General features: G+C 42.9%; 1 protein-coding gene across 1 annotated transcript; it reads left to right on the top strand.

The window, feature by feature from the left end:
- Nucleotides 1-3246: 3246 nt before the first annotated feature.
- On the top strand, nucleotides 3247-10626 carry kcnj2a (potassium inwardly rectifying channel subfamily J member 2a). The gene is made up of 2 exons (XM_010899507.3): nucleotides 3247-3418; nucleotides 6605-10626. The coding sequence occupies exon 2, from the start codon at nucleotides 6888-6890 to the stop codon at nucleotides 8169-8171; it is 1284 nt and encodes a 427-aa protein (XP_010897809.1). The 5' UTR covers nucleotides 3247-3418; nucleotides 6605-6887; the 3' UTR covers nucleotides 8172-10626.
- The last annotated feature ends 3831 nt before the right edge of the window (nucleotides 10627-14457 follow it).

The raw sequence follows: 14457 nt of genomic DNA, 5'->3' as shown, positions 1-14457 counted from the left end.
TGGTCTTACCTGTAGACTTACCCTAACCCTAACCTTAACCCATTTTAATGGTCTTACCTGTAGACTTACCCTAACCCATTTTAATGGTCTTACCTGTAGCAGCGACCTGAATTCGTCTGGGATTGGATCTGGAGTCTTCTCGTGTATTTATCCGTGATTTACCATGCGAATGGATGATAACAGCCTTCTGAGCCTACCAGTAGGGGTAGCAGGCCCCTTCTGACCCATATCTATGAGGTTGATAACCACTGATAATGCCCATTCAATCCAATGATAACATTCAAACCGGGTGCTGAAGTAATGTCACCATGCCAACACTTCATTTCTGACGTAGTGGCTGAAGTGATGTTGTGATGCCCACACTTTGGAATATGAAAAATACTTTTAGGAAATTCATAACAAATGTGTAAATATCCCCTGTCATGCATCTACACTTTCAAGAGCCTAGAGGTTAAGGTATCGGCCCTGTAAACAAAAGGTTGGTTTAAATGCCAGTGTTGCAAAGTTGAAAAAATCTATATTGGTGTATTGAGCAAACCACTTAGGCCTAAAAGCTCCTGTAAGATGACTTGCAGCCACCACCTCCCAGGGGCCCCTGATTGGCGCAGAGTTTGACTCACGTCCTCCCAATTAGCTGTGTCATTGGGAGAGGAGGATTCCAATCCGGCTCTGGGATTTGCCCAGGGTTCCAGCGGAGGGCAGTGCAATTGGCCAGCAACGCCCCAGGGTTTGGGGGTTAGTAATGGAATATGGTTGCCTTGCCTTGTCACGAACTAGCGCCACCTTATGGGCAGCTAGGGTGCTTGTGTGCTCAATGAAAGTACTCCTCTGTAACGTGTGTTTTCAATGTCAAGATGGGATTCTGGTTTAGACTGCCTGGTTGAGTGAACAGTCTGATAACCAGAACGGCATTGGATGTGCTTCGGAAGACATTGACTGCCCCTAGTCTACTGGAATTTGCTGCAGTGAAACAGGACATTGAATATGAAATGGATATAACAAAACTGGGAAGAAAGTTAAAACATTTTTTTTTAAATAAATAAACAAATAAAAAAACAGTAATATTCCACATGACAGGTTGGTTATAATCGGCTGAGTTGAACAAGGCTGTCGTTTGCGAGATAATCATTAAACTACATACTTCTATAAGATAATCATAAATTTAGAGAGAGGTTTATCACTTCCAAAAAAGATAATCCTAATTTCAGAGAGAAGTTCACTGAAAGTATTGTAAAACACTAATGTTTTTCAAGAGTATGTTTTGAAGTGTGTAATAAAATTGTGCTTGATATACAGGTGCTTTGTAAAAAAAATTATGTTTTACAAAAATATTTTATGATACTGTGTTAAGCATAGTGTATTAAAGTATATTGGTTGTTGTGTGGTTTGTTTTGGCGATAATGGTAAATGGCCAATATATCATGGCTAACATCTGTTCTTAAGTGCCCAGATAAAGGTCATATACCACAAGTGCCTGAAGTCCCTTATTGCTACCAACATAGTGACAACAGTAAAAATGAAAGCTTTCATACCTGTGTTATACAGTCATAAACCATGGCCTCAAGCCAATCAGTATTCAGGGTTCAAACCACGCAGATAATGTGAAACATGCTCAGAGGTAAGAGAGTATGTTACTCAGGCATTGCATGTAACTGGGTGGTTAAACTGTTATTCACAGAGATATTGTGATTATTACAGTGTGAACACCTGTCAGTCCCATCCCACTCCTTCCACACTCCAGCGCTGTACCGGACATTTCACAGGGTCCATCTCTGTGTTATTTGTGGCAGAACAGTGTCTGGCATCTGAAGTGTATCTGGTCCATGTCTATAAGAACAAAGGCCTTGCATGACACTTAACTTTGATGTGGAGAAGACAGACCACGCCGAATCTGCACATGCCTTTTAGTTGTTTCTATTTAACTGGGATGTTTAATGCCAAATAGTCATTAAGTCTTCAGAGTAGAGGTAGGTCTTCAGAGTGCAAAGGTCTAAATCAAATAGAACTTATTTCGATGATATGAGTATATATACACATAGATATTGTTTATGTGTGAATATGTAGATATATATACATACACATACACACACACACACACACACACACACACACACACACACACACACACACACACACACACACACACACACACACACACACACACACACACACACACACACACACATATAGTCTTTTAGCGTATGTACATACATACCCACACAATAATATGAAAACTCGTGGTGGCCAATCTTGATCCAATATCAGTCTCGTGCTCTCCACCTTGTGGCACGGAGCGGAACGACGCTCGGTCAGACTCCTGTAGTTACACTGGTAAATTGGGCATGAAAAGCAAATATACAGCGCGCGCCGACGGCCAACTCGGAACTCACACAGCACTTTCGGGCAGCTAAATATATGACCTGCTATTAATAGAGCCGCTAAAATATAACACAAATAAGCGGTTCAAAGCGTGGAGGAAATGAAGCCGGCTATGGGTCAGTAGCCTAGGCACTGTGCTCTCATGGCATCCCGTTGAAACAGCTGTGGAGCAAGCCCGAAAGACCTTGACCTGAAATGTAACTTATGATGTGTAGTCGGAACTGCTCAGATTATTTATAGTGGAGCATGATAACCAAAAAATAACAATGAAAGTTAGATTTTTTTTTTATTTCAAATAATCACACTGGAATTTTAGCATAGGATGTTCAGTTTCAAAAGATAAACAGATCATAAAAATGTCAGTTTGATTCTTGCATTTTCTTGAGATCAAGATAGTGAGGGCAATATCTGCTGGTGCGTACTGACTCATCCCACAATAACATGAATTGAGAGAGCATAATGTGAAAGTCAACGATTTTCACCTAGCCTATTTGCCACAAGCAATAACAGAAATGGCTGGACAAACAGCGGAGCAGCAAATATTGGAAACTGTCTAACTACAACAGTAAAAGTTATCCTTTGGGTGAAATAACCAATGTGCAACCCCGAAGCGAATGGTTCACATTATTAGTTATCTCTCCTAAACTACATACTTACTGGTTTTATGCACGACACGTTCTCCATAAACACACTTTGTGGTCGCTACCCACTAATTCTCACTTTCGTACACCGCACTGTTCAGATGACTAAATCAGCGGGTTTTCCTCTCTCTAACGCGATTGGCTGGGTAAGGACCAGAGGCGGAGCATGCCGGTATACGCTATTTAAATTGCTTTGGGGAACTATTTGCTATTCACATGATCAAGATCTGTCTATTCAGTGATATGAAGGAGTAACACATCTCGCTGTCATTATAACAAGAAAGCTACATTACTCCAGAACAGAAACAAACGCTTTTAAAAGCGTGGATACCAGAGGACATAATTCTGGAATATAATTATAACCGCTGATTCTGAAACGGTTTTCAAATGAACAACAGGTAAGGATGAAGTTCTTGTAGCAGTTCGTGTCAAACGTTTGAGGAAGTGGATGAATACATATGCCTTGCGTAATTATTGATGTTTTTATAATGTTTTTTAATGGAAAGCTCTATATAAAATAGGATACATTTATTATTATTATTATTATTATTGTTATCGAAAATGAAACTGCTCCCTCGCACTCTAGTGCCTGCACTTCAATGGATGCGAGGCTCTGTGGCGACACCGGCGACTTTAGCACAATAAAGTAATATCCTCTAACTTGCAGGTCAAGGCTATTCATATACATTGTTTATCAATGCATATATTTTAATCAAACTATAATATATTTTTAAGTGCGTTACAAATCTCGTATTTGTGTCTGCAGATTCTTCGTCACAAAGATGATGCTTAACACTGCTCACAAATGAGCGAAAGCGTCTAGAAATACATTTTTAAGTTAGAATTTGCACTCAGTAGTTATATATTTTATAACAAAAAATGTATTGAAGTACAATTCAGATTCTCTGAACAGTATGTTTGATATGGGAAATTGTTCAGTGTGTGCTACGTTGAATCATGCAGTCGTCCACAATTTTTTTAGCTCGCACCTGTTCGCGTTTGTCGGTGGCATGTGCTGCATTTCAAGTGTCGTTTGGAGTCCGGCTGTGGAGCCACATACTTCATTCTGCGTGTTAAAGTGTTAGCCCAACATTAACAAAACGTTTTTTCTAGCTTCGTTAACAAGTAAGCCCATACTGAAGACTTGTACCTGAATAGGCTTGCATTGGAGTTACCCTTGATGGTGTTTCCAACGAAAAACAAACATTGTTTACACTGAATGGTGTCGTTTCAACGGCGTGTCATTTCAGTTTTCAGTGTTACACCATTACATGTTCAATACGATTGTATTCAGGCCTGGTGTTAAGTTGAGATTGAACAAATCATTGGTCTTCATCTCTGCTCAGGGTCCGCAGTTGTTCCAGAATTAGCACATCTGAACCAGTTTATACAAAGGGTTCAATACAGCAGTGATTGTGGAACTTTTTTGTGTCTATTTCTTCACAGTGCTTTACTGACAAAAAAGTTATTCAGCATTTTATGCCTTTCAGACTAGGCCGGTCCAGGAGTACTTATTATATCCAAATTCACAGGAATAAATTTAACCGCACATCACAGACTACTTGTTAAACCAGTAGAAGGAAACAGTTGTTTGAAATCTGTTAATTGTAACAAAAATGAACAAAGGAAAGAAAACAAAGCCGTATCAGTGTATATTCCATGTCTATTCTTAACTTCCTGTGTAAACCAGGGAGTCATTCTAATTTCTAACAATTTAGGAGAGGTGGTGATGCAGACTTACTGAAGGACAGCTGTCAACAATGCAGAGAGTTGTTAAGATGCCTTCTAGGAGCTTAAAATACAGTTTCCGCTCCATAAACAAATTTAGTAATCAAGGCCGTCATGATAATAATTTTTTTTTTCTGTCAAGTGTCTTGTCAAATTAATTTGATTTTTGGATTTATTTTGCACGGAATCACATAGAATGTGCATTATAATGATTCACCTGACACACGTCCCTTTTCATCATTAAACTGATCATGAAAAAACTTTTCACGGTCATATTAAGTATAGATATACATGTGTTACACCTTGGATATAGATCATGCCATCCCCACCCCCAAACAATATTTAACATGAGTTGGCAGTGTTCAATGCAACCATGGTAGGTTGTTAGGACAACATATGAGAGAGCAGAGACAGCTCTCGGTAATGGCTTGTGTTTGTGTAGTGCCAGGGATACAACCCTCACAGGACTGCCTGTCTGCTGTTCAGAGAAGAGGGAGTCCCATAGGACTCTGTGAGTCAGCAAGCTACACTGCTGCACTCAGGTGCTCCTGGAGAGCAAGAGAAAGACTGACAGAGAGAGAGAGAAACAGACCAGCAGAGAGAGACACTCACAGACAGAGAGAGAGACAGACAGACAGCCTTAGAGAGAAACAGACCGACAAAGAGAGACCCTCACAGACAGTCAGTCAGAGAGAGAGACAGACAGACAGAGAGACAAACAGACAGACAGTCTTAGATAGAAACAGACCAACAGAGAGAGAGACAGACAGATCGAGAGAGAGACAGACTGAGGGAGAGAGACAGATCAAGAAACAAACAGAGATTTTGTGTAGGCGTTTATGTAGACCTGTATGTTTGTCTCCTTATTTCATAATGTCAAGCTATCACTTATCAGAAAGTCTCCACAACATGAACATAATCAAATGGAATTATGTATTTCTGTACCCCTGAAACTCACATAAGTTTCCAGAAGCCTAATGAGTGACATTCAAGAAAGAGCCAGTTTGGTCAGTTGTCACATTACTTTAGTAACAGTAGCTTATAGTCAGGGAAGAATTAGTCAGGCAAGAAAACCTTTTGTATTTTTCCAGAGTTGTGATTAGCGAGGTATTTTACCGTACTAACACACACGTGGGCAAAAAGGCAGGATGACTGATGCGTGGAACCCTGTAACAGAACACACTGTTGTGGTGGAAGACACCAAGACACCAAGTCTTAGCAGAGTGGAAGTCGATCATTTATTTGCTGCTTTAACGTGACAGTTATTTCCCTTTTCATGCGGCAACAAATGCATTGTCTGTGGTGGCGCCTGTAAATAGACAATACTTCCAGTCTAATGTGTGTCAGAGAATTGTCAGATTTCAGATGAGATGTAGCAAGAGCAATGGCAGATCCAAAGCTGGAAAGAAGTCCAAACAATCAAGGCACGTCAAGACAGACTAACACAGTAATCCACAATACAACGAGGAATTATACCATCAAAGCGGCCAATAAAAGTAGGTTTTGTGCGTGACCAGTAGTGGGACCTCCGTACGATTACCTCTGAGAGTGAGAGGAAAACAGGGGTTCCATAGGACTTTGATTTTGTCCGTAAACTAATGAAATTCTTTTGGCATATGTGAATGCTCTTGCCTTTGGATAAAAAGCATCCTCAACAGTAATCAACTGGACACGTCGGTGGCTTTTACAAGTGCAGAGTATACAGAGTATAGACTGAAGGCCGATACCTTAAAATAAGGACAGTGGTGTCACATCACCTTCACCGCGACTCAAGGGGCTGGTTCATTTTATCTCTACATCCATTCTCTGACACCCTCAGAAAGTCTAACCATGTTCCCTCTGTGTCTGTCCACCAGTGTATGCTGTTGGTGAGGCCCGGCCGCTCAATGCAAGAGCAGTGACCAGCTCATCCTCAGCCCTGCGGACCTTCCCCTGGTTGCAGCAGTCAAGCTAGAGGCCATCGAGGACAAAAAGTGTCCACCTCCCTCCGCCTTCGTCCGCCTCAAACCACCACCCCATTTCCTGCTTGACTTGGTACCCCATATTGTTTCGAAACTGTTTCTCCAACGCTTTTTCCAGAAACTCAGACTGTTTTCCAAAGCAGAAGCTGCACCACAGCCCTCCCACCAGAACGAGGTGATGGGAAGCGTGCGAGCCAACCGCTACAGCATAGTGTCTTCGGAAGAGCGCGGCATGAAGTTGGCCACCGCAGCGGTGCCCAACGGGTACGGGAATGGCAAGGCCAAGGTGCATACGCGGCACCAGCCCCAGAGCCGCTTCGTCAAGAAGGACGGCCACTGCAACGTGCAGTTCATTAATGTCTCAGAGAAGGGCCAACGTTACCTTGCCGACATCTTCACCACCTGTGTGGACATCCGCTGGCGGTGGATGTTTGTCATCTTCTGTCTGGCCTTCTTGCTATCATGGCTGTTCTTCGGCTGCGTCTTCTGGCTGGTCGCCATCATCCACGGCGACCTGGACAACAACGCCCAGAAGTGCGTCTCCAACGTGAGCAGTTTCACCGCTGCTTTTCTGTTCTCCATCGAGACCCAGACCACCATCGGCTACGGCTACCGTTACGTAACCGACGAGTGTCCCGTGGCAGTCTTCATGGTGGTCTTCCAGAGCATCGTGGGCTGCATCATCGACGCCTTCATCATCGGGGCCGTCATGGCTAAGATGGCCAAGCCCAAGAAGAGAAACGAGACGCTGGTGTTCAGCCACAACGCCACGGTGGCCATGAGGGACAACAAACTGTGTCTGATGTGGCGTGTGGGGAATCTGCGGAAAAGCCACCTGGTGGAGGCGCATGTCCGAGCTCAGCTTCTCAAGTCTCGTACCACAGCAGAGGGAGAGTTCATCCCCCTGGACCAGATGGACATAGATGTGGGCTTCGACAGTGGAGTCGACCGCATCTTTCTGGTTTCACCCATCACTATTGTCCACGAGGTTGACGAGGACAGCCCGTTCTACAACATGAGCAAGCAGGACCTGGAGATGTCGGAGTTTGAGATCGTGGTGATCCTGGAGGGGATGGTGGAGGCCACGGCCATGACCACCCAGTGTCGCAGCTCGTACCTGGCCAGCGAGATCCTGTGGGGCCACCGCTTCGAGCCGGTGCTCTTTGAGGAGAAGAGCTACTACAAGGTGGACTACTCTCGCTTTCACAAGACCTACGAGGTGCCCAGCACCCCGCTTTGCAGCGCCAGAGACTTGGCAGAGAAAAAATTAATCCTGTCCAACTCTAACTCCTTCTGCTACGAGAACGAGGTGGAGTTGACTAACAAGGAGGAGATGGACGAGGGGAACGGGGGCAGTGTGGGCCCGGACATTACCCAGACAGACAGTATCTCAAACTCTGAGCATAACCAGGCTACCGTGCCACTGGAGCCCAGGCCCCTGAGGCGAGAATCTGAAATATGACTGCAGAAACTTCAGACCACCTCACAGAGAAGAATATTCAGAGTCTACAATCACCTCTTGTTTTTCTCAAAGGCACATTGAGCCGAGCCGGGCCTTGGATACAGGACGGGCTCATGCTGACGGTACTGCTGAGGGTCGGGACTTCTATGTAAGAGTTTCTTAACACAATGTTATTGCATATTGAAACCAACACGGCACTATGAAAGATGTGCTTAGAGGAAGGATTTATCATTTTTTTGTGAAAATGTTTCAGCGAGAAGATGTTTTGCATGTCTACACGCCTTTATGCATAGACAGGAACATGTGTCCGTGTGACCTTGGAAGGGATGTTCGCTCTGATGACTTGAATATAGCAGGCATGTCTCTCTGTTCATCTGTCCAGCAAATTGTGAACAAGATGGTTTTAAGAACATTTGTTTTTATTTCCATTATCTGCCTTTTAGGAAAAACTAAATTTAACTATGCTGCTATACACACACTGTCAGCTTTCTCTTTTCAGGGAAACTGGCAAAAAAAACATGGAAGGATTCCCACCCATAGAGTAAGCAACTTTTTAAAAGTCACAGAGAGTCAGAGTGTAAACCAAAGATTGTTTTCCTTTGCTAATTTGCACTTTAAATTGATCCTGAGGAACTAGCTCTAAAGTTAGTGAATGTTTATCCAAACAATTTAGCCCTGTAACCAAACCTTTTTTTTCCTTTACGGAGATTGGAATTCCTCACCAATTTTCCAGTGAACGCACAACTAAATCTGCCCCAGAAATGCATCGTGTTGCAGTGAACCGGAGCAATCTTTGAAGGCTTTGTTGAACAGCATCAAAGGGATATGCATCTTTAACCTATCGGACAGAGAAATGCCTTTCTATGCAGTCACTGTAAAGGAGCGGAAAAAATATTTTCAGAAAACATAACGATCAATTAGATGAATTCCTATATGACATAATATTTTCGTACTGTACTTATTTGAAGCAAATATGTAATTCTGTTACTGAGCTGGTCTCAAATCATTAGTATGAAATAACATAAATCAAAAGGCTGTTCAGTGCTGGTCAAATTAATAGAAACATGCCTGTTTTATGTTGTACCTGAAGGAAATGAGCAGGGTAGTATGAGAATCCAAATAAAGCAGAACTGAACTAATGCCTAAAAGACAAATGGGGGAGGATGAAAACGAGCATATAAATGTTCTTAAAAAGTGCTGCTACATTCTTGCATTTTGTTCAGTTTGATAACAGAAGAAGCCAAAGAATATTATCATCCTCGTCATTATGACCTGTTGTTAAAAGTGTTAACTTTGTTTTAGGTGAAGAAAAACCAAGGGCAATGTTGTTAGTGCTTCATTGGAACTCTGGCACAGAACTCTTAATCAGCGTCATTGTGATGGAGTTCTGTACACAGAGTGTTGGTCTCATGATGGGAGGTTATCATTCAGATGTTCCCCTCATGTTCAAGTTCAAAGCCAAACGCACTGTGTAAGCCAGGTTCTAAGTCCTAGACTAAACCATCCACGTGTTGCTAAGACGAGAAGGCCGTGGCATATCCTTTAAGCTCAGAGAAAAGTACGGTGTTAAAACAGTTTATTTTCTGTAAAAAAGAAAAAAAGTGTAAGGCAGACAACAAACAAGAGTTTCTGGTTAGTACTTCACAGTCGTCCACAAGTCTGCCATCACAAAAGAGCATGTTTTCTCTGCTAGGCTCTTTAAATGAGGAGCTGATAAAATCACGTACATCTGCCCTTCTGTCATACCCAATCAATCCACGCCAATTGCTGTTCCTGTGTGTATATCCAGAGTAGGCCGACGAATTGTCAGGCCTTGTTATCAAATGCTATTTTATTTGTCATTACAGGTTAATTGTTGTTTTCGATTAATGGATTGGAAAACACGGTATAAAATAAACCTGCAGTACTGTATCAAGGCAAGGTCAATACGATGTGCAGATGACGTGTCCTAATCTGACCCAGTTTCTCCTAGCTTAAGAATAGTCCTGCAGCAACAGGAAATGTAAATTATTAAATGGATTATAATGAAAAGACAACTCTGTGGGGGTTGATACATTTGTTTAATCCAGTCTGACAAGTGTATGATACTACCTTTTAGAAGCGTTTTTATACCTTTAAAACACTACAAGTTGGCATTTCCTGCTATGCAGGAAAATCCCTGCAACAACAGGATAATCAAATTAAGATACAGCATCTGTATAAAAACCTGCAGGGAGTTTTGCATTATTGCATATCCCTCCTATTTCTTTTATTTTCTATCACCGACTGAAGGCTGTTAGGCTACAATGTTTCTTGTAAATAGACCCCCTCCCTTGCAGTCTTTTTGTATCAGAGTCTTCCAGCTGTACTGCAAAACAATGGAATGTACAGATTTTTATATTATTAATAATATTATTGTTATTATTATTGTACATGCAATTATTATATTGTTTGTTTTTCAATAAAACCTCAATGAATGATCTCTTCATTGCCACGTTGTGTTTTCTTCATGTACACAGAACAGACATTGTCAGATTCACTTCCTTACGGGAAACTACATCTCCTTTATTGGGCTCAAGCATTATCAGTAATGTCCTAATTATCCATCCCTGGACTTCTGGGTCGACTGTAGGGTATTACAATAATGCCTCATCTTCTATCTCACAGTTAAACCACGGCCAATAAACCGGACGTGGTGTGTGACAGTTTCATGAGAACATTAACAATCCCCAAGACAGAACAGGGCTTTGTCCTGAATCACATTTACTAGGAGCACACAGATTTCTTTTCCTGCATCGCTGGGTGAAAAGGAGCACACTACACCAGGAGTAGGGTTTGCCATTTGGGTCGCGTCATGGAAAAATACCCACTTGGCGTAGGTCCAGGGGGTCTGCTCTGGTAGATTATGTTTTGAAGGGACCCGGTGCATGTGCACGTACACGTGCACGTGCGTCATGGCCTTACCTTCTAGAGTAGTAGTTAAGCCTGTGAGACGAAGCAGCCGTCCTGTCCTGTCTTGTTGTCTTCCTAGAGTCTAACTGGGATTAGTTGAACCCCTTTTATATCTCTCTCTGAAACACACACACTCCATCTTTCTTAGTCTCGTTCGACACAGTTTTTGCCCACTGCACGTAATGCCCACTTTCCGCTATGCATCAAAACTCGATTCCTCCTGCCTGTTGCAGAATGTTTACTGTGCCTTCCAGTCGCCCGTAGTGAACCAATAATTCACAATTAAATTCTAAAGTGTATATGCGTTCGGCGTAAATTTCTATCCAGATGCCAATCAATTTCTGTAAGTCCACGCCAATGAGTTGCCAAAGCCATGACCTAGGTGGCACAACGGTTCTGTCACAGCGCCGAGTTGTCCACTACAGTCTAGGTTTGAGGCTCAGTGTTGCGGCAGGCCGGTGGGAGGCTGGGAGCCCCGCAGGATGCTGTGGAGAGGCACCAAGGATCTCCTCATCTCACTCCTCATCTCATTCCTCATCTCACTCCTCATCTCATCTCATTCCTCATCTCACTCCTCATCTCATTCCTCATTTCATCTCATTCCTCATCTCACTCCTCATCTCATCTCATTCCTCATCTCACTCCTCATCTCATTCCTCATCTCATCTCATTCCTCATCTCACTCCTCATCTCATCTCATTCCTCATCTCACTCCTCATCTCATCTCATTCCTCATCTCACTCCCCATCTCATCTCATTCCTCATCTCACTCCTCATCTCATGTCATTCCTCATCTCACTCCTCATCTCATTCCTCATCACACTCCTCATGTCTCTCCTCATCTCACCTCACTCTTCATCTCACTCCTCATCTCACTCCTCATCTCATCTCACTCCTCATTTCACTCCTCATCTCATTCCTCATCTCATTGTGCGACAGCAACTCCCTTCAAAGCCAGCCGAAGTCACCAGGTGAGTGTGCCAAGCCTTGTGACCTGTGATTCCCAGCGCTGGGGCTCGTGCCACCCAGGAAGTAGACTCCTTTCACCCTCCGGGCCTCAGAGTGTTTCCCAGACGCAGGGGTCACTCACTTCCATGAGAAAGGAAGAAGAAACACTGAATGTAGGTCTAATAGAGAAGGTGCCTCCAGAAAGGTGTGGAATTAACATCATTCTCAAGGTCATGTTTAAAATGTGTATTATTTTCGGCTACTGTGGCTTTAAAAGGAGGTCTCAGTGGTATTAAAAGAGGGGTGATTGTTGGGGCAGGTTTTACAGGTGCTCTAGCAACACATCTACTCCCTCAGCTTGCAGATGTCTCCTGATATACAATAACTGTCTCAGTCAGATCTACAATTGAATTGTAGGAGACCCTGGAGCAGTGCCTGAGACCATGTTCTCCACCACCATTGACAGAACACCAAATGATGGAATGGTGGAATGGCGTTGCAGCCATCCAAAAGAATCAACGCTAAGGGGAATCAAAGCTTTTCTGGAGACCTGTGGGGCCCAGCGCCCAGAATCATGAATATATAAAGTTTGGCCAGGGCATCTTAATGTTCAGAGAACACCACGCTCTCCTCCACAGGTTGGGCCTGTCTGATCATTTTGAAAATGATGTCTGTTCTTAGTAAACATATAATGCAATTTTTAAACATTGGTAAAGAATGGATATCTGACAATCCTAGGCTTCAGATTTCAACATACTGTAGGCAATCTATATATCTCTTCCTGCATCCTTGATTAGCCAATTAGAAGCACCTGGTCACCACAGGTTGAACAAAGAATTCAAACTCTACGAACCAAACCAATATTCATAACAAGGAATCCGTAGTGATTTTATCATGTCAGCTTGGAGGACGAAAGGAATTGGAAAGGAGAAAACAAATATGGTTTGACAAAAATTTTACAGGGCCTTGTGTAATTTCTCTGTCATCATGTCACAATGACAAAACCCAGTTTTAGAAGAAAGGAAATGGAAACAAATGTCAATAACCCTTGAGAGGGAAGGTGGAGTATAATTTTCTTTTATGAACCGGTTCCATGGAAAATTCCAACGTTTTCTGTTCATGGAGATTGACACCAATGTCAACTTCTGCAGTCTGGACTCTGGTATATGTACTGCGAATGTGTGTGAGTATGTGTGTGAGTATGTGTGTGAGTACATGTGCGCGTGTGTGTTCAGTCTGTTGTGGCAGATAAGTGATCAGTTCGTATTACACATGCAGAAGAAGACAGAGAAAATGATATGAATCGACTGATTTGTCAAAGATTGCAAGACTGCATTAAGAACAGTATATTCGGGTTTCCTGGGTGTTACTGGCGTCTATGGCGCTTCATGTCCACCACAATCTAGGTTTGAGCCTTGACTGTGCAACGTGACCAGGAGTCCCATAGGACAGTGCATATTGCCCAGCATCACCCAGGTTCTTAGGACAAGGTTTACCTTGACTCTTCGACAGTTATTACCTTGACGCTTCGACAGGGATTATCTTGACTGATCGACAGGGATTACCTTAACTCTTCGACAGGGATTATCTTGACTGATCGACAGGGATTACCTTAACTCTTCGACAGGGATTATCTTGACTGATCGACAGGGATTACCTTAACGCTTCGACAGGGATTATCTTGACTGATCGACAGGGATTACCTTAACTCTTCGACAGGGATTATTTTGACTGATCGACAGGGATTATCTTGACTGATCGACAGGGATTACCTTAACTCTTCGACAGGGATTATCTTGACTGATCGACAGTGATTATCTTGATTGATCGACAGGGATTGCGTTCACTCATTTAACCCCTATGGCTCTGTCAAGTGGGTCAGGCACCTGAAATCTGAACTGAGGTTGTTAGTTAAAGGAGTGTTATCTCATACATGCTAATTCCATGAAATTCCTGGTTGGAAGAGCAAAATTTTAATAATGACATTGAAACAGGTATGTGATATGTGATTTACAGTCTGTAAAACCTTTAAGCATCCAAAGCTTGGCTTAACAGTGTAGAATAAAAAAACACTTGAGTTAAACAAAACATTAGACAAAGAGTTAGAAGGAGTGAAGGATGTGAGAGTGTGGTGTGTCGTAATGTTACTAGCAGTTATTGTGTCTGTTGGTGGGTGTGTGAGAGTGTGTGAGTGTGCGAATCTGAGTTTGAAAGTGTGTGTGTTTGTGTGTATTTGTGGGTGGGGGGTTTGGTAAAGAGGTGGGGTTTTAGGAGGGATTGAAAGATGGTGATGAATTCAGAGTCAAGGATGGTTGTAGGGAGCTCCGTAGCCTGGTAGCAACGCAGGAGAAGCCCTGTCGCTGGAACCCTGGGCGATGAGGTGGAACAGAGGAAGCATGTCACCATC

The sequence above is a fragment of the Esox lucius genome, chromosome 6 (assembly GCF_011004845.1).
Source record: "Esox lucius isolate fEsoLuc1 chromosome 6, fEsoLuc1.pri, whole genome shotgun sequence".
NCBI lineage: Eukaryota > Metazoa > Chordata > Actinopteri > Esociformes > Esocidae > Esox > Esox lucius.
This window is presented reverse-complemented; position numbering and strand designations above follow the sequence as displayed.